At 47.3% G+C, this 20,330-nt stretch overlaps 1 protein-coding gene across 1 annotated transcript in view; it reads left to right on the forward strand.

Annotated features, from left to right (window-relative positions):
- Positions 1-20,330, forward strand: part of LOC144823037 (angiopoietin-2-like) — a 269,613-nt gene that overhangs the window by 195,361 nt on the left and 53,922 nt on the right. The window contains exon 6 of the mRNA XM_078681180.1: positions 6,933-7,034. Within this exon, the coding sequence (XP_078537306.1) occupies positions 6,933-7,034 (102 nt within the window). The remainder of the gene's footprint in view (positions 1-6,932; positions 7,035-20,330) is intronic.

Raw genomic sequence — 20,330 nt, forward strand, 5'->3', positions numbered from 1 at the left:
GATCAAAAGTAACATGTGTTGACAAGTAGTGGAGGCCCTTTGCAAAGGTTGATCAGACACGTTTCCTTTGCCTATTGATTTATTTGGGGGTTAAACTGGTACTGATGAGGTGAAACTTTTGCCCAGACAGTGTTAACTTGTGTAAAAATGGTAAAATAATGAAGTAAGACTATCACAAAATGAGTGCAGTATGCCACATAATTTATCTTTTGTTGTTGCATAATTTAGTCAACACTGCTGCATAATTTGATCATTCCATTACCACATAATTCCAGTGGCAATGACGTACCACGGCGGGTGCCCGTAGGTCCTCTCTTTCAAGTTACATTTACTTCAGTTTTATAAGTGATGCTGAACCCCGAAGAGTTTGTGTACAACGCCTCATGTGTCACAAGCCGTTAAAAAAACACATCAATGCGGCTTCCAGGCCTCGCCATATCATTTGGTTCAGTTCCAATATTGATACAGCCCATGGAAAAATCAATGGTGGCATTCCAGGGAGGCCCCCTATTGTCACCGCCAGCAGTGAATCAATGAGAGTGCAGATGAAGGGCATGCCCATCGACTCCTCTTCATTTCATGCCTACAGTGTCAGAGGTGCATGGCAGTGTTATTACAGAAGAGGCAACAGTGCATCCTCCATCACCACATGCTACAGCAGCATCAGGACCAGTGCTTGCAGTGCCATCGCGGAACATCTATAAATGTTCATTTATCTGTGGTTTATATAGGGCAAATCAGACCTAGCAGAACAGCAGAACAGCATAACACTTTCCATTGGAGCTAGAGGTATAGGAGAAATAACATATACAGAGGACAAAAGATCACCAACTAGTGTTAGGAAAATATGCAATAAGAACATGCATGCCTAACATGGGGGAATCAGCAGACACCTATGCAATCTAGTGCCTTAATGATAAAGGAAGAATTCAATGAGTGTAGATAACATAATTTGAAGTTGCCACCTATACTACGGTCCTTCTCAGTTTCTTCTGTACATCTCAAACATGGCCTTCATTTGCGCTAAGCTTGTACCTGGTTGTGCTTGGAAGCGATGCTGGATGAAGCATCTCAGTCCATTTAAGGACATACTTTGTGGCTGTTGGCATTAAGGCTACAGCATGCGGGGATCTGTCTTTGCAGAGGACATGCTCCCCAAGGACATGCTTGCCCCCATATTGACCCCTCCTCTAGCCCTCTGTTATGTCCTTGCTGTAAATGGACACCTCTGATACCCACAAATGGCGTCGACGATATGCACGCCCCTCCAAAGACTCGCCCCACCCTTTTCAAGGGAGGTCTGGTTAATGCCAGGTCCTTAGCCTGCCATTGCCAAGATGTACACGACTTAATACTAAACCAAGAGCTGGATGCCTTGTTTATTACGGAAAGTTGGCTTAACGATTCTTCCAACCCCGACCTGGCTATTGCCCTCCCCCCAGGTTACACTATTCTTAGAAGGGACAGACCCTCAGGTCGAGGTGGTGGGATAGCATTAATAATCAAGGATATATTTCCTTGCCACACATTCGACCTATACCATCTTAAAGACGTTGAAAGTCTGGGTTTCTCAATTAAAATTACTCCATCGTTCTCTCTCCCGGCCGGACTTCTCTATCGTCCTCCGGGCAACCCCTCCTCTTTCCTCAACTCTCTGGACGAGGCCCTAGGCGCACTTATGTTACAATACTCTAATTTCATGCTCCTTGGCGATATGAATTTACACATGGAATCATCCACCGACCCCCGCGTCATTTCCTTTTTACAGTCCCTGAACATCTTCGGCCTCCCCCAACTTATCAATATGGCCACCCATAGCGCTGGTCATACTATTGACGGCATCTGTTCTAACATCCCTACCCTTTCCACCTCCCTTCCACTGCCCTTAATTTGGACCGATCATTTTTTCATCCCCTTTGACATCACGACACCCACTGCGCCCCCATCTAACCCCAGACACACCCAAGCCGTTTACACAGTCAACTGGAAGAAGGTGGCAGAACGTATACAGCTTGAGCCAAAATCGTTGCCCCTACCCCCCGCACTAACTGGAGATGTCGAAGCTGACTCATGCAACTTCCACACCTGGATGCACCAAATAGTTGCGGTTAACTCTGAACCCAAAAACAACCAAGGAAAGGGATCCAAGAAAAAAAAAAAACCCAATGCCCCATGGTATACTAAGACCCTGGCAGATAGCCACCTCCAATGCCGGAGACTTGAAAGACACTGGAGACAAACATATGACACGGCCTCCAAAACTCGCTATGTTCAACAGAGAAAAGTATATCTCTCTGACATCAAAGCAGCTAAAAAGGACTATTTCACTAATCTCATAATGGAAGCGCACCAAAACCAAAAAACAATCTTCACCATAGTCAAGTCCTTCACCCACCCAAAAGCTCTTACCGTTGACATACCTCCGTCAGAGAGTCTCTGCAACCAAATTGCAGACTACTTTGTTGACAAAATTGTCAACATTCAGAAAGACTTTCCTCTACCCCCGACGACCACCACACAAGTCACAGTCAATCACCCTCTTCTCTCCAGTTTTAAACCAGTATCCTTGCAACAGACAAGCAAGGCAATCCGCGCCTGTAAATCAGGAGCACCTACGGACTCCTGTCCTCCTATCATCCTTCATCATCTGATTGATACAGTCAATCCCCACATCAATGGAATCATTAATGAATCCCTTGCATCTGGAATTGTACCTGCCAAATGGAAGAAGGCCACTGTCAAACCGCTGTTGAAAAAACAGAATAAACCACCCACAGACCTGACTAATATGCGGCCTATCTCCCTACTTCCTTTCCTAGGCAAAGTCACGGAGCATTTAGTGCACGAGGAGCTTAAAACCTTCACAGAAGCCCATAACATCCTGCATCCACAGCAATCGGGCTTCCGCTCCGGTCACTCGACCGAAACAGCTTTGATCGAGCTTACCGACTCTATTAAATTCCTACAGGATGAGGGCAAGCAAGCTGTCCTCATCCTGTTGGATCTCACAGCGGCATTCGACACCATCTCGCACGCTATTCTAATCAATCGAATGCGAGAGATCGGCGTGACAGACTTAGCCCTGGCTTGGATCTCATCATTCCTATCAAACAGGTCCCAGACCGTAGCACTTGGACCATATCTTTCCAGCGAAAAGCCAATTACATCTGGAGTGCCCCAGGGGTCCATATTGAGCCCCCTATTTTTTAATATCTACATGGCACCCCTCTTAGCTGTGATAGAGTCACATGGTATCCTGGTTACGTCCTACGCTGACGACACGCAATTGGTCGTCACCATCGACAAACAGCGTACGGACGCAGAGCTCCGCTTTAAAAACTGCCTCTCCGATGTCTTTGTATGGCTAAACACTAATCACCTTAGATGTAATAGCGCAAAGACAGAGATCATCCCAATAGGCAAGAATATTTCTTTCTCCCCTAAAGATTGGTGGCCTATAGGCTCCGAGGCTCCTCCTAGTGCAGTTATAGCAGCCAGAAATCTGGGCGTACAATTTGACTCCTCCCTTACTTTTGACGACCACGTCAAGATCACTGCCGGTCGATGTTTTGGATTAATAAAATCCCTGAGGAAATTCTTTGATTTCCTCCCAATTGCAGCCAGAAAGTCAGTCGCGGTAGCTCTCCTACTCTCCCGACTTGACTACTGCAACGGCCTTATGGCTGGGGTGAAAAAATCTACCCTCAGGAAGCTGCAGAGTCTACAACATGCTGCAGCTCGACTGGTTCTACAACTCCCCAGAAGGTCATCTGCATCTGCAGCCCTGAATTCACTTCATTGGATGCCACTGCACAAAAGAATCTTTTTCAAACTGCTTCTCACAGTCCACAAAACCATGCAAAATACAGGACCCCGCTATTTTGTAAACCGCTTCAAGCGCTACAATCCTTCGCGCTGCCTGAGATCCTCTGGGACTAACCTTGTCCAAATCCCCAGATTTAAATATAAGACTAGAGGAGGAAAATCCTTTAATGTTCTGGCAGCTAAGGCCTGGAACACCTTACCCATTGACCTCAGAATCATCAGCAATGAGAACAACTTCAGGAAACTTCTTAAGACATGGGTCTACAAACTATCAGACTCCTCTGTCCTGGCTGCCATCTAGCTCTATCTTTTATTCACCACTTTTCCCAGTTATTCCTCCGTAACTCGCCCAGCGCCATGATGCTCCCCTGGGAGCGAACGCTCGCGCTTTACAAATACCCACAAAATATCAAATATCAGAGCAAGACCCATAACGCTCCCAGGGAACTGGTGGAGGAGACTGCACCACCCTTGGCACCTTCCACTCATTCCAAAGATGCTCACATGGAAATCATTCTTCTGGACCACAGAATGAGTGTACGGCTCCAAAAATAATAGCATCATGAGAAGGAGCCGTTTAACAACAGTGTGTCAATAATGCACTTTGCAACGTGACAGTAACAGATTCGATTTTACGATTAAAGCAAATCACTGCTCGTTCAGTAAAAATATGGGTACCAACTCAAGTGGTATGTATGATTTTATGCCCCAGCGATAGTCTATGCAATTTCAAAGTCTTAAAGCCGAGGTGCGGAAAATCCCCATTCACCCCTAAAATATGCTTCATCATCAGAAGCAATATATGTTAATGTTACCCTGCTAATACAGTTTAATAGGCCATTGTATCCAACCAGCATATGTACTGCCTTCCAACGTGTGAGGTACACTCCCAATGAGTGACACTTATGGTGCAGCGGAGGGTCTAAGAATAAGTTCTTGACAGTTTACTGTTGTGATTCCCACACTGTCTACCTTTCTCTTGTTAACTTTGTTCTAAAGGGCTCTTGTAACTAGACTTTGAACATGGTCTATGCTATTGCAATACTGTGTACGATACTCCTTATTACAACCCCTGTTTGCCAATTACTCCTTTCCTCAACGCTTACATGTATGTGAATAACAACCCTCTGGGAAGAGATGTAAGCATTCTGCGATATGTACATGTGCCTGGGCAGGTCATAAAACAAGCATTGAAAATGCAATAGGTCTCTCCTTTTATTAAGTTACAGCCATTTGCTTTGCTATACAATACCATTAGCAAAGCACATGGCTTTAACTTAACTGCTTCCGTGCGTCTGACGGCCCCCGTCCATCTGATGTCACAGTGGGCATATGCAGAGGACGGCCGGGGGCCGTCCGAACCGTGCATGCGTCAATTTTTTCAGCACCATTGGGGAATTTCGGCTGCAGCGAAGCGGTTAATCAAAGGCGAGACCTATTGCATTTTCAATGCTTGTTTTAAGATGGGCCCAATTATATTCTCTGTCCAGGCAGCCAGGCTAAGCCCTTGTATGGCTGCATTAAAAACCTGTGTTGATATAGGGGCCCACAATTTTATATTGTATTTAAAAACATCTACTGGGATCCCATGGGGCAAGGGGCTTTCCCATTTACTGATTTTGAAATAACACTAATGACTTCCTTAAAGCTGACCGAACTTAGGGGGGTCAATAATTGGGGCTTTTGTTCTCCCTGTGATATGTCTCCTTTTTGATTTTCTGTGTTAAAAATACTGCCAAAATGGCTAAGCCAATCGGATTGACAGACCAACGTCACAACATCACATAATTCACAGAACAAGAGTGATATGATGAGAAAAAATAGCTTCATTCACACTGGAAAATAGGGGGAGATTTACTTTTGCAGCGCAATACAGTGCAGCATCCACTGTTGCTGCGCTGCACTAAGAGGAGAGAGGGGAGCAGAGCTGTATCCACTAAGATATGGCCCTCCTGCTGTCTTTCCCAGCACTGGCACACACACAGGCTTCCTAGTACCAGGAACACACCTTGAACCATAGAGCAAAGGAATGAGTGTGATTTGTACCACAGATTGGGTACTGCAAGGGTAGCTTTCCAGTACAAAATATAAATGCATAGACATACCTTAAATGTTTCTTACCGTGTGTGTGTGCTGTACAGTGCAGGACACATGCAAGGTGTGAAAAGTTAGGAGAAATGAAAATAGTTCCTATTGTTGGCATCTGCATCGAGGGGTGTTTGTATCATGGGGAAAAACATGTCTACAATTGTTAGTAAAGAGGGCTTTGAGTCAAAAACCTTGGTGGTAGTATGGGAATGCCCAGATACTACCCATAGCACGTGCCCTTGATGCAAAGTGGCATAAATCGCTATTTACGTTACTTGTCTGGGCTACTTTCCAGTGCAAACAAATGGTTGCGCTGGAAAGTGAATCCTTTATCATCACTTTGTGAGTGTTTGTGTCAACTGTTACGACTTTGCACCAGTGTAAAGTGTTGATAACTCTGCCCCCTGGAATGTGTGGTAATTCCTGAGGTACTTTCCCCATTCAACAGCGTTTCATTGCGATGATAACCAACAACTTGCTAGCTTTCCATTGAATGCATATTTGGAATCTTCAGCTTCTAAATATCCCTGATGACTTGTTTCCTAAAGTATAACTGTATACCACAAATGTATAATGCATATGTTATTGAAGATAAGCTCATTGGATATACAAATAACATAGAATATGCAAATCGTAAACTGCGAAAGATAAATGACAAGTTAACTGGATTGTCGAGACTAGATATTAGTTTCTACTATGGCCATATAGTTCTTATTAATGTACTACTGAAGCTATAGAGGAGACTGAAACACTGGTGTAAGTGGTGAAATAAACATCATAAATATGATACGAAACTCAAAGTATGTATTAAAAAGTCCTATGTGCTAAAGGTAACGTTGTATACCCTTTCATTTGGATTAATACAACGATAAAGAAAAGAGAGCTGGGCACTATATATCACAGCTTCAACCATCATAAACATCCTGTAAGACCAGTGTGGTTGGATTTCATTGATGAGCTGTGATTCCAGTCTTACCTAGCCTTCAGTGACGTTTTCCGTTTGTGTTTGTTCGCTACAGGCTCTTTGTGATATGGACACCAGCGGGGGTGGTTGGACCGTCCTTCAGCACCGGATGGATGGATCAGTGGACTTCCACCGCTCGTGGAAGGACTACAAACAAGTAAGTCAGCCGCGTAGATGGTTTAGAGAGGACACACTTGAGAGCTGCAACGCATGAACATAAGCAGAACAGGCAAAATTACGTTTTAGGTGTAGACCAACAAATAGTTTGTTCAAAGTTATATGGAACAGAGGCATACTAGCCTAGAGAGGCATAAGAATGTAGGGGCAGATTTACAAGCCATTTGCGTCACTTTTGCGTCCCTTTTAACATGGGAAAAGTGACGGAAAAGTGGCGCAAGGGGGTTGTAAATCTGCCCCGTAGTGTCTTTGGAATGCAGGGAGGGTGTGGGTGAACCTAAAGTCACAATGACTATGCCTTAGCCATGTCTCACGGTTTTTCAAAATGACTACCTCTCTTCTTCTCTTTAGCTGATACAACAGCTCAGTGGGATAATGCACCTGCAGGACGTATCTCTTTTACGAGTTTGGTAAAAATGAATATGAGTTAGGTGACAGAGATGATCCTGAGTAGTGCCTGAAAAAAGCTCTGTGCTATAAAAGTTGTCAACCTTTTTATGTTCCCCAGTACGTTATATGGGATTGAAATTCAAATTATGCCTCTCATGTGGGTTTGAAATTCAAATTATGCCTCTCATGTGGGTTTGAAATTCAAATTACGCGTCTCATCTCTAAGAAATTTAAAGGTATCTGGATTACTGGAAAAAAGTAGGAACCCATTTCCAGGAATACCCATGGTATGACTTGATGAAATCAGGTATTAATTCATTATGGTTTAGTTAATGAACTAGGCTGCAGATTTTTGATTAACACAGTGTGGATTTCCCATGTCAGATAATTCTCCCTAGCCTATTTTTCTCCCTAGCACCTACGAGGTTTGTAAAACCATAAACTTTATGGTTTTACAAACCTCATTGGTGCTATTGAATAGGTCTCGCATTTGCGAAAGATTGAGCTGGTGGCATTGTAAATGACAACGCCTTTTATTTAGGTGTTGGTTTTCAAAACAGATAAATAAAAGGCATTGTAGTTTTCAATGCCAAAAGCTTAAACTCTCGCAAATGCAAGACCTATTGCATTGAAAATGCTTGTTTAGAAGGCCACTCCTTTCATAAGTCCCCTCACTCTCATTCTCTCTCACTGGCTTCTTTATTTCCTCTCTCCTAGTCACTCCTTTCCATACCATGTCAGCGCTCTGAGGGTGAAAAAAGTAGAGTGGGGGTGGTCTCTCGAGGGGTGTGGCCTAGGAAGCGTAACTAGTAATCCTTCACAAAAGGTGTGGCCTGTGTAATTATGGGCATGGCATAAAATGTGCAAAGCAAAATCCTGTGCTTCGCATAGAATTACTTGGCAATCGACCACTTGCCGCCTCTGCTGGGCATTCGTGCCAAGCAAGCATCAACATACGCTGCCAATCAGTCACCAAAGGATCCGTCGCCCAGCATCACAACCAGGCATCTGGTTAAGGCATCACCATTGCTGCCTGGCACTCAACCTCTCTCTCCTAAAATCCAGTGCTGCCCACAGTGTGCCTTTCAGCCATTATGTGGATGCCTCTCTGTGAATGTTATTGCATTCACAGATAGGTGCCTAAAACAAGATAAAGAACTATTCTTTTTGCCAATGCTTGGTAGCAGTGTCAGATAAAGGAGTAATAAAAGAAAAAGTGTGTGAGTAACTAGAGTGGGAAATATTTCAATTAGAAAACTGAATACAACCTGTGGAAGGGGTAGTGAACTTCGGAATGCTCGGTCATTCCCATAATCCTTTTTCTTTCACTACTTTCTTCTGCAGTCTATTGGTTAGACACATGCCCCTTTTCTCCCAATATCTTTGTAAAACTCTCCATATGCATATCTCATACCTCATCTCTTTCCTCTTCATCACCCTCATTTCACTCTCTCCTGCACCTACTTCCTTCACCTTACCATTCCCACCCACAACACACCCTGTCAGTACTTTAACAACTATGTCTTCTTCACACATTTTCACATAGAATCACAATTTCAGTTGGCGCACACCATTGATCTGTGCGCTCTGCAGAGAGGTACAAAAGGGGGTGGTGATGGATGGAGCATCTGAACCAATCAAACACTCACAACCAGTCAACAGATCTGGGTTCAATCCATCACCGTTCTTTAGCCCACTCTGCCACTCCAGTTCAGACATAGCCATATGCAAATCAGTCTGACCCTGTGCCTCATGGGAACAGTCCAGCCCGAACTGCAAAGCCATGCCTTCCCTGGACCAGAATCAAGCTTCCTAGGACCGGTTTCTGGCATTTCAGCCGTCTTCAGCCAGGCTTGCTTGAATCCAGTGGCAAAGTGAGCAAGGGACTCAACGTCTGAGCGTACCCTGCCAACTTATGGCGAACAAAGCGGTACAAAAGGGGGTGGTGATGGATGGAGCATCTGAACCAATCAAACACTCACACCCAGTCAACAGATCTGGGTTTAATCCATCACCGTTCTTTAGCCCACTCTGCCACCCCAGTTCAGAGAGGCCAGGGTTTGGGTGAGCATGTTTTCATAACCCTCTTTATGATCCACTGAGGGGCACTGTGAGAAACCTGTTCCGCCTTCGGCTGGAACTCCAGAACTGTCAGTCATGTCCCCTGTACACCCAAATCTGAACTCATGGACACCTAGAGGTGGCTTTTTTCACGGGACGCACTATTCAAAAGTATTAATTCCCTCAGCCCGCACCTGTAGAAGGTGGAGGGGGCGCGGGCCTCCTGAGCCTCGTCAGCACCTGTCTGTTATGGAGGAAGTGCCTGCAGCTGTGGAGTGCGGGCTGTGCCAGTGCTCCCTCATCACTCGCACGCCGCTCCCAGTAGGACTGCAGGACTGGAACCTTCCACAGACGAGGTAACTAGGTAAAGGCAGACACCTCTGAGAGGGAAGGGAAGTTGTCCATGAAGAGAGTTGGGTGGAGAGCGAGGGGGATTTTGGGAGTTCCACGGGGAGAGCAGTTGAAAATCAAAAGGGGGAAAAGCAGTTGGCGACATTGTAGAGGGGGAGACAGAGGGTGGGGTTAGGAGTGAATGGAATTCTATAGGTGCAAGGGAGTTAGGGGCACGGGGATTGCCTGTTGAAGGACGGGCGTGTAATGTATTAAGGGTGAGAGGACAATATTCGTGTAAGTCTGCAATAATAATCCATGTGCAACTTGTTAATATAATACCCATAGGCATACGGTGCTGTCAAAACACCAATGTGTCGTTAAAATTATATACAAAACAGATGCGTCAAACCAAGCGATAGAGCTAGATAGTACAAGCCCGAGACAGGGGGAAGCCGGGTCAATATTAAAGGACAACAGAGCAGAGACAACAAGACCGGGAGTGAGCAGCAGCAGCGGCAGAAGTGTCATGTGACACTGCATGGCCTATTGGTGTGGGAGGGCAGAAGTGCAGTCCTAGGGAGCTCCGGAGCGAGCAGCAGCCAGCTGGCAGCCTGTTCGTCCCTGCTCAAGGAATGAGAGGTATGCCGCTGGCACCCGGCCTCACTGCTGCTCGCTCCTGAGCTCCCTAGGCCAGGAGAAAGAGAAGGAGGAGCATGCACCCGCCTTTGGCCAATTGCGTGCTGTCTTTCTTAGAAAGCGGTGCAAAAGGGGGTGGTGATGGACGGAGCATCTGAACCAATGAAACACTCAGACCCAGTCAACAGATCTGGGTTTAATCCATCACCGTTCTTTAGCCCACTCTGCCACCCCAGTTCAGACATGGCCATATGCAAATCAGTCTGACCCTGTGCCTCATGGGAACAGTCGAGCCCAAACTGCCAAGCCATGCCTTCCCTGGACCGGAAACAAGCCTCCCTGGACCGGTTTCTGGCATTTCAGCCGTCTTCAGCCAGGCGGAACATGCACCCGCCTTTGGCCAATTGCGTGCTGTCTTTCTTAGAAAGACACACACAAAGGCCAATAGCGTGTGATGAAAAAAAAAGCACATGCACAAGCTTGTGCTCCGAGTTAAAAATCCTTACTAGAAGCCTCGCAAAACATGCACGCTGACTCAGGCGAGACCTAAAAATCAGAAGTAGTTGGTGGAGGGCAGGTTCTTGACCTGGCAAGGGTATGAGTAGGGCCACTGGAATTATGTATGACTGCAGCAGTTTTCGCATAATTTTAGATATGCTGCATTTGTCAAATAATCCATCATCTGCTGCAAAGTCTGCAGATTTCAACCAAACATTTTTTGTTTCTAGCTTAAACGGTATAAAAGTTACTAAGAATACAGTGACACATGCTGCCTTGCAGTTGAAGGCCCTGTGCAAAGGTTGACTGGTCACCTTTCTGTAGCATGTTATATTTGGGTGTTAAACTGGTACTAAAGAGATGTAACTACTGCCCAGCCAGTGTTAACAACTTTACAAATGTCAAAATGATGAAGTAATACTTTCACAAATTGCGCCATGCAATGCTGAATAATTTGCCTTTTCTTGGCGCATAAGTTACTCAACCATGCCACATTATTTGGCCTTCCCATGCGGCATAATTCCAATGGCCCTGGATATGAGGGGGTAAAGCAGAGCATTTGGGCATGGGCAGCACGGGTTACACTCAGGCCATGGCCTCAGTGGGGATAGGACCGAGGCAAAGACACTTTTACCTCATGCCAACGAGCGGGAAGGGTAGAAAATAGCCACCAGCAGTTGAGTTAACCCTCCCTTAACCAAGGTTGATGTAAACAAAGACCCCCTTCTGTTGAACAAGATGGTAGGAGAACAGCACTAAATATCCCACCCTTGGGCAAGACAGGGGGATGAAACTACACCCTCCACTGCAAAGGAAGGTGGGGTCAGGAGTACAACATACTTATGGGCGGGGACGGATTTAAAAATAAACTGACACACACCATTGGGCAAGGAAGGGACCCAGCCTACAGTAAACTCCTCTGTCCTTGAGCATTATGGGAGCAGCCCAGAACTACCAGACCTTGTGCCAGCGGTGGTGGAGGGGCAAACAAAAACCCTTTGGACTTGGGAAAGGTAGTACAGCACAAAAATAAAACTTAAAACATCATCACTCTGCATGATTCTTCATTAATATAACTTCTGTAAACATATCCAAACCAGTGACATTTTCCTGAAAAAAAACAAGGTGAGTGGGGCGAAGCGGAGTTTATCGAGGTGTGAATACTTAGCACAACACAAAACCTAAAATGATGGCACAATTACCAGTAAAGTTTGTTTCTTAACCCGAACTCCAAGACACTCCTTACCTTCTATAAAAGTTACATATATTTTCACGCATGCAGAAACGCATTAAATAATCTACAACATAGCTAATTTCATCAACAAGGATCACACTTGGACGGAATTGCACTTCTGAATGTCTGAAAGGCTATAGTAAAGATGGACTACCAAGAACTCTTCAGACAGTACCCAGAGACCTACAGACGTGGACAATGCAGGCTCTTCCATGTCTGGGCCGCATAGCTGCTCTTAAAATGACAGCCCTCCCGGGGATGCTGTTTATGTTTCAAACTCCCCCACCATAGCCTGCTACTACCTAGTATGCTACAAAACCTACACCGGGAACATAACACCTATATTTGGGGTGGAGTAGTGGGAGGGGTTAAAGGGCTCACATGTTGCGGGCAATATATTACCGATATCCAAGAGAGGGAGTCTTGGGGCCCCAAATGTCGCACAGTATTACAGAGCAGCATGCCTTTGCCCCTTGGTAGAATGGTCCAGAAGACCAGTCGGGGAAACGCTGGTGTTTCATGGACCAGCAGATTTCAGGGGTCCATATCTGGAAGCCCCAGTGGCTATACAGACAACATAGTCATTGGCGCTTCTATTCCTCTCCAGTCACGAGATCCACTTAGCAGCTGCTTGTGGGACTCAGTGGCAATGAAGAAAGGCCTCACTAGTCTAGGGTTTGGCAATAAACTCTGCTCCTCTGGCAGAGTTCACAGAGTTTTGACCACTCCGCTGGGAGTTCTCAACCGATCGCTGCGTGGCAGTGTTTTTTCTCGTGTGCGACTCACCAACGTTAAGTTGGCAAGCGAGAAAATTTAGCGCTAGGCCACCTCCCAGTGAGATTTCTCAACACAGGTGGTCACGGCAGGTCGCAACCGCTTGCATTGAGAAAGATGCCACTTGCGTTGAGAAAGCTGCCATTCAAGTAGAAAATCTACTCTAGTGGCAGAAAGAAGCAGTGCCGTCTGGCTCGTCGCGTGGTGCTGTTCGCTCTGATTGTACAGTGCGGGGCAAGCTCCCAGCTCTAAAAATTAGTAATCCAGAGTTCACCCAGACATGGTCGGGAAACCAGTTCCAAGCTTAGCAGCAGGTGGGCTGCAAACACATTCAGGATCTGGTAGACAAGGAGGGGGTGAATCCATTTGAGCAACTCAAGACAGACTGGGTGCTTCCAGAGATGAAACACATACTCTACACCCAAATTAGACACTGGCTATCGGAGGTGGCAAGGAGGTCTTTGACCTAGTACGAGAGATGGCTATTGACTAAAATAAATGACAAACATATGGTTTCCAAACTATACTCGCTCCTGCAGTTGTTCACCCCCCCACCAAGGTTAAACCCACGTGACAAAGCAGTGAGAAGAAGAATTGGGTTGTGTACTATCGGCAAAGAGTGGGGGGATATATGCCATAGGCCTACACACAACAGCACTTTCTGTGGCTAGCAGGGAAACAATGACTTAGATTGTCTCATACTGGTACTACATCCCTGCCAGACTTCACCGCTGGTCCTCCAATAAGTCAGGCATTTGTTGGAGGAACTGGGGGAACCCAGGTATGCTACTCCATTTGCTTTGGCATTGTCCCAATCTGATAAAATACTGGCATGGACTTTTCGATGACCTACAAGAGATTACAGGATTAGAAATTCTGGAGCAGATTTACAAGCCCCTTGCAACACTTTTACGCCACTGTTGTGTCTCTTTTGTGATGCAGTGGTGTCGTAAACAATGCGCCACGTTGCAACACATTTACAACGGGACACATCTAGGGAGATGCGTCACGTTGTAAAGCCCTGCGCCACATTATACCTGCGTCATGTATAACGTATGCAGAGTGGGCGTTCCACATAAGAAAACCTCGTAAAAGTGACGCACTGAAATCTATAAGATTTCACTGCGCCACTTTTACGATGCCACTGTGTCAAAACCTTATGCCTGCTTGAAGCAGGCTCACTGAGTGATGCAGCACAATAGGAACAGGCATTTCTGAGCTTTGCTGGAGTTGTGTCGTGCTTGCGACACGACTCCCACAATGGGTTACCTTTAAGCCAACAGATGTGTGACCCATCTGTCAACCCTTGCGCCACAGTGGGCCGCATTGAAATTGTGATGCATCTATGGTGGCGGAAGCATTTTTTTGCGTGACGCAATGGAACTGACGCATCTCTGCTAAAATGCAGAGATGCATCAGTTCTTGTAAATCTGCCCCTCTATATTTCCCAGCACACACTATGGGCTAGATGTAGGTGGCTAAATACCGGTCGGTAAAATTCGGTAAATTTCGGCTTTACCGACCGGTATTTAGCCCTGTGCGATGTATGTATTACCGAATGCCATCGGTAATAACGAATCGGTAAATCCAAGGGAAACAGTTACCGATTCCTTATTTACCGATCGGCGAACACCGAAACAAAAAATACCGAATCGGTAAATAAGGAATCTGTAAAAGATCAGAAATGCGATGTAGCAAAATTCGGTAATACCGAATTTGTCCAAAATCAGTATTAACGAATCGTTAGTTACCACTGATCCAAAGCAGGTGATAATCAGGTGCAGTGCATAAAAACAGCCCCAAAATGCAACATTGTGAACACAATGGCGGCCCTCTACATCATAGCAAGGCGGCTATGTTTGAGAGCAGCAGGAGTGAGGTTTTGGAGACGGGAAGAGCGTGTGTACAGACTGCGTGTCACACTGTTCCAATTGACTGAGCCAGAAATCCATGACAGGTACAGGCGACACCCACACACCATCCTTGACCTGATAGGGTACCTGGAACCATATCTTGAACATCAGACACCAAGGGCGCATGCAATACCCACCCATGTACAGGTGCTCTGTTGCCTGCACGTCCTGGCATCAGGAAGTTACCAGGGTGTGATAGCCGCAGCAGGTGGTGTGTCACAGAGCTTCCTATCCCGTTTTTTCAACACCTTCCTGGACGCCATGATGGAAAGAGTGCATCTTTACATAAGCTTCCCCAGGACACAGGCGGTGCTGCAGAAGACCAAGCTGGATTTCTACCAAAAGGCACAGTTCCCACACGTAATAGGCTGCATTGATGGGACCCACATACCAATCTGCCCACCATCAGCAACAGAATACATTTACCGCAACCGCAAATCCACTCACTCCATCAACGTGCAGGTGATATGTGATGCAAACTTCATCATCACTGACATTGTTGCTAAATTCCCAGGGAGTACCCACGATTCCTAAATATTCAGAAACAGTGGGATTCATACACGTCTGGCTGCTGGTGAATTAGGAGAAGGATACCTACTAGGTAAATCAATGTGACACCCTGATGTATACCTTAGATTCACCTATTGGTGACACAAAATAATGGCACTTTCTTTTACATTTAGGTGACAGCGCATAGGCCCTCCGGTCTTTCCTACTAACCCCATATCTCAACCCATCCACCCCAAGGGAGAGGAGATACAATGTGGCACATAAGAGCACACGCAAAGTTGTGGAGTGCACCTTTGGACTGCTAAAAAGCAGGTTCCGTTGCCTCCACAAAAGTGGAGGTGCACATCAGTACCGCCCCATCATCTGCTGCAAAATAATAGCAACATGTGCAATGCTACATAACCTTGCCACAAAGAAAGGAACAGCAGTGGAACTAACTGACTCTGAGGAAGAGGGCGAGGACAATCCACAGCCAGAGCCCAGCGCAACTGGTGTGGTAGCAGCACCGGATGGGAGACACAGACGGGCTGAGATAACTCGCAACTATTTCTGAGTGAGTAAGGAGACATAGCCAGTTACTGTATTTGTGTGATGGTGTTTAATAAGCACACCATCAAAATCAAAACCAGTGTTCATATAGACATGGGTTACATCACCCATCACATGAGTCCCAAAACCTAGTTGGCTCTATTTCCTGCGCCCACGCGCTGCACTGCCACGTTCCTTGGCCCCACTGTCTGAACTGCCAGTATGTCTCTGGGCAGCGCTGTGGCGTTGGCTGTGCCTCCTGCTCTCGGTGGGAGAGGGCGTAATGCTACTATGGCTAGTGGCCTCCTCACTGTCCCCCCTCTGCCATAGTGGCCACCTTCTCGGTCTGCAGCAGTTACAGTGCTGAGGTCATTGTCACCATCCCCCTAGCCACATCCTTACTACAATGTGCCATCTCCTCCTGCATGGCTATTGACCGTCTGCACATGAGTTAGGTAGCAGTGGACAGCCGGTTCAACACCTTGGTATATGCATCAAGTCTCTGCCTCTCCCTGAGCCTAGAAAGGCGGTCCTCCTCCAACTTGCTGCAGAGCTGCCTTACAGCCGACGCCACGTCACTCATGCCCTCAGGCATGGTGTTGCTCATTGCACTGATTCCCTTTTCTATTCTGTGCATGTGCGCGTTCATGTGTGACATCTCCCTATGCATTGACCGCATCGCTCTCCATTGCAGGCGCTGGACCTTCAGCGTGTTGCCTTCCAGCCCAGCAAACACACTGTCACCTTGCTCCGAGATTTGAGGACTGGCTGGCCTTGCCCTGTGGCGTCTGGGGGATGTGTGGGCGCGCTCTGATGGTGTCTCAGACCTTTCCATGTTGCCGTCCTCGGCCACTGGTAACTGTTGGCCCCCTTGTGCCCTCCTCCGACGACACCTCCATCTGCTGGAGGGTGGCCGCGGCATGCCTCCTGCCTGACTGTGGTGGTGGTGGTTATGTTGATTGTGGCAGTGGGGATGGAGTTGGTGGTGATGGCGGCGTTGTCTGGAGCTGTGGTGATGGTGGGGATGGAGAAGTTGTTGGTGGTGGTGCGGTGATTGTGTGCCCTGCAGGCGACTGCTCCTCCTCCTGTTGTCTCCGCTCTGGCCTGGGTGACTTTCCTCTTCTCCTCTCTGCTGCACTGCGAGATGTCTCGCCTGCAATGACAGAATGTAGATATACTCACTTATCTGGCAGTATTTGCATTGCATTAAACATTATGCCTGCCAATCACACTGACTGTCCTCTTCTGCTTGCTAATTGCTGTCACATGCTTTTGGGTTTGCTAGACTGACTGTCCTGAACATGTGTTTCCTGAGACTACATCTCCCACGATGCATTGCAGGGTATGTGTAAAACATGGACTGGAGTGGGAGTCCCTATGCCTCTCTGGGGATTGGGGTTGGGGAGGGGGAAGCACAATATGCTGGGCATGCATCTTACCAGAGCTGTCTGCGTCTCCTATGCCACTCACACTCTCCGGCTGGAGGGTGGACTCTACCATGAGTTCCAGTGCTGTTGGTGCAGGTGCTCTGCTCCTCCCTCCACCAGTTTTGCTGGCCTGTCTCTGCCTCTCCGCCATCCTTGCCTTCGCCGTCTTCCTCAGGTCATACCACCTTTTCTTAACGTCCTCAATGGAGCGCTGGGTGACCCCAATGGCATTTATTTTGATCTGGATCCCAAGCCAGATCTTTCTCTTCTGAGACTCTGGCACATGGAGGGACTGCTTGCCAAAAAGCTTCTCATGGTCCTTGCTGACGTCTTCGATGAGGACCTCCAGCTCCGTTTCACTAAACTTTATCTTCCTTTTTCTTTCTGCTCCCTCCTTCTCTCTCTCCTGGTTTGCCATTTTCCAAGGTTTGTTGTTTTTTTGGGTGAAAATGACACGCTGTGTTGCTCCTGGCTCTTCTGCTCAGCTACCTGCCTCACAGTCAGCTCCAGGTTCTGTGCAGCTGCCTGGGTGTGGCCACTTTCTGTTTGGGAGGTAATTGGGATGCACAGGATTGGCTGATTCATCAAATTCCGAATTTTTAAATTACCGATTCGGTATTTACCGATGCGGTATTGGATTCGGTATTTACAAATCGGTATTGCGGTTTCGGATTTTTTTTTTTACCAATACCTTCCGATTCGGTATTTTTTACCAAATATTACCGATTCGGTCATTTTTACCGAATCGTTACATACATCGGAGTTACCTATTCCTTAATACCGAATCGGTAAAATTTGGTATTAAGGAATCGGTATTTCACGTTTACCTACATCTGACCCTATATTGGGTCTCTCTAACAAACTAACATATCTGCTTCATTCTTTGAGGAGCAAACAGATGGTGGTAGCACTATGCATGGCACATTAAACTATCATAGCACAATGGGGTTCGGCTAGAATACCGGTGCATAGACAATGGCTTCATCACCCCGGATATCTAATGGTCATGGCAAAGATGTTATTGACCCAAAATGACAAAGCATTCTTAAAAGGTATGCCCCCCCTTTCTCACATTTCTGTCCACTGAATTTAAAGTGCTGAATTTGGGGATCCACCTCCAGCATCAGCCGACATTGTAACTGCCTGCTCATAACAGTGGATACGATAGAACGTCTTGCGCTAGAGTGGTAAGTGTCAACATTGGATCTAGACTCATAACGAACTTTGCATCCACTGCGAACTCTATATAGCGTGATTCACAGGTTTGGGTGGTAATGGGGTTGGACATTCAGTATTGGGATTAACATTCGGTATTATAGGCCGGCCTCCAGTCTGTAGGCTGTATTGCTCTATATTGGAGTTAACGTTTGTTGGAAAATTCAAAAAAGAAAATTGATAGATAAATGTAAAAAAAAAAAGAGGAATGGCAATGTATGGACCCAAAGTAGTGTCATAGACTGTAGTACAAGGAATATTATGAACGTAGCATAAAAGGCGATGACCATAACAAACCATTCCGGAATGTACCAAGCGACACACCGAAACAATGCAATTACAATTTTAGGTCAGGTCTGGTGGAGCCATCTTGGCGAGGGTATGATAAAAACTCACACACTGTCCGACATGCTCAGTTATATCCGATTTCTACCTTTCAGAAATGATGCAGAGTGGAATTTAAGGCTAAAGAGACGATCCAGTGAAAGATCAATGCTTGTGCCTGTACCCAATCTTAACAACATCAATAATCACCATTCACCAATAATAAGGGTTTCAGAACATCTCTGTGTATAATGCCGGTTTGGGTTGTAAAATAAATTGTTCCATCATCAGCATATCGAGTGCTAAATATCTTGCTACCCCCGCGCCGCACGGCTACCAGCTGTAGCGTGTGCGTCCCCTCGCTACTGTCCTCAGCCTCGCTGAGCCCGCCCCGTCGACCCCGCCCCCTGCCGCCATATCTTGCGTGTGATTTCTTCTTCTTCTCTGTGCTGCCTGTATCGTTTTCCCCTTTTTTGTTCTGTGCCCATATTTTGTGCCCTGCATTGTTTTTGTGCCGCTCTCTGTGCCCCCGACCCGCTTCCCGCTCCCCGCCGCCTGTGTGCGGCCACGCCCCCTTTACCTTCTGTACCCTCCCCGCTCCCACCTCCCAGCTGCTCCGCCCTCCCTCCCACTTCGCCATAAATGGCGACCGTGCGCACGCGCATCGTTGACGCGCAGCGGGCGCGCCGATTGTGCGCCGAAAGCGCGCCAAAGGTAAGCCCGTCTGCGCCCGTCCGCGCCTGGACCGCGCCCAGTGCCAGGACCCCTGTCCCCCACCGACGGAAGCCGACCCGACGGACTTACGACGCCGCCAAACTCAACGCACTCAACACCGGCCGAACCCCGGGTTGCTACCGAGCCACACCGAGACGCACCCACGGACCCTTCAGCTGCCACTCCTGCAAGTTCACCTGCAACCGGACCCACGCTACACCAGCACCCACCAAGCCAAACTCCAGCAGCACCCACCTGAAGTGCATCCTGCTCAACACCCGCTCGGTCCACAGACATGCCGTCGAGCTCTGGAACCTGCTCGACACCACAGCCCCAGACGTCGCCTTCCTCACGGAAACCTGGATGAACGCCTCCTCAGCGCCCGACATCGCCATCCCGGACGGCTACAAGATCATCCGGAGGGACCGCGTCAACCAGACCGGAGGAGGCATCGCCATCATCCACAGAAACACCATCCGCATCACGACCGACACCGACGACACCCTCGCACCCGCCGAACACCTGCACTTCCAGGTCCACGTCACCCCCAAGACCACCCTCAGAGGCACTCTCATCTACAGACCCCCGGGACCACGCACACAATTCAGCGAAGACATCGCCGACTTCATCAGCCCGCACGCCCTCCCCTCCGCCGACTACATCCTCCTCGGGGACCTCAATTTCCACCTGGAGAACAACAACGACCGCAACACCACCAC

Source organism: Lissotriton helveticus, chromosome 3_1, assembly GCF_964261635.1.
Source record: "Lissotriton helveticus chromosome 3_1, aLisHel1.1, whole genome shotgun sequence".
Taxonomy (NCBI): domain Eukaryota; kingdom Metazoa; phylum Chordata; class Amphibia; order Caudata; family Salamandridae; genus Lissotriton; species Lissotriton helveticus.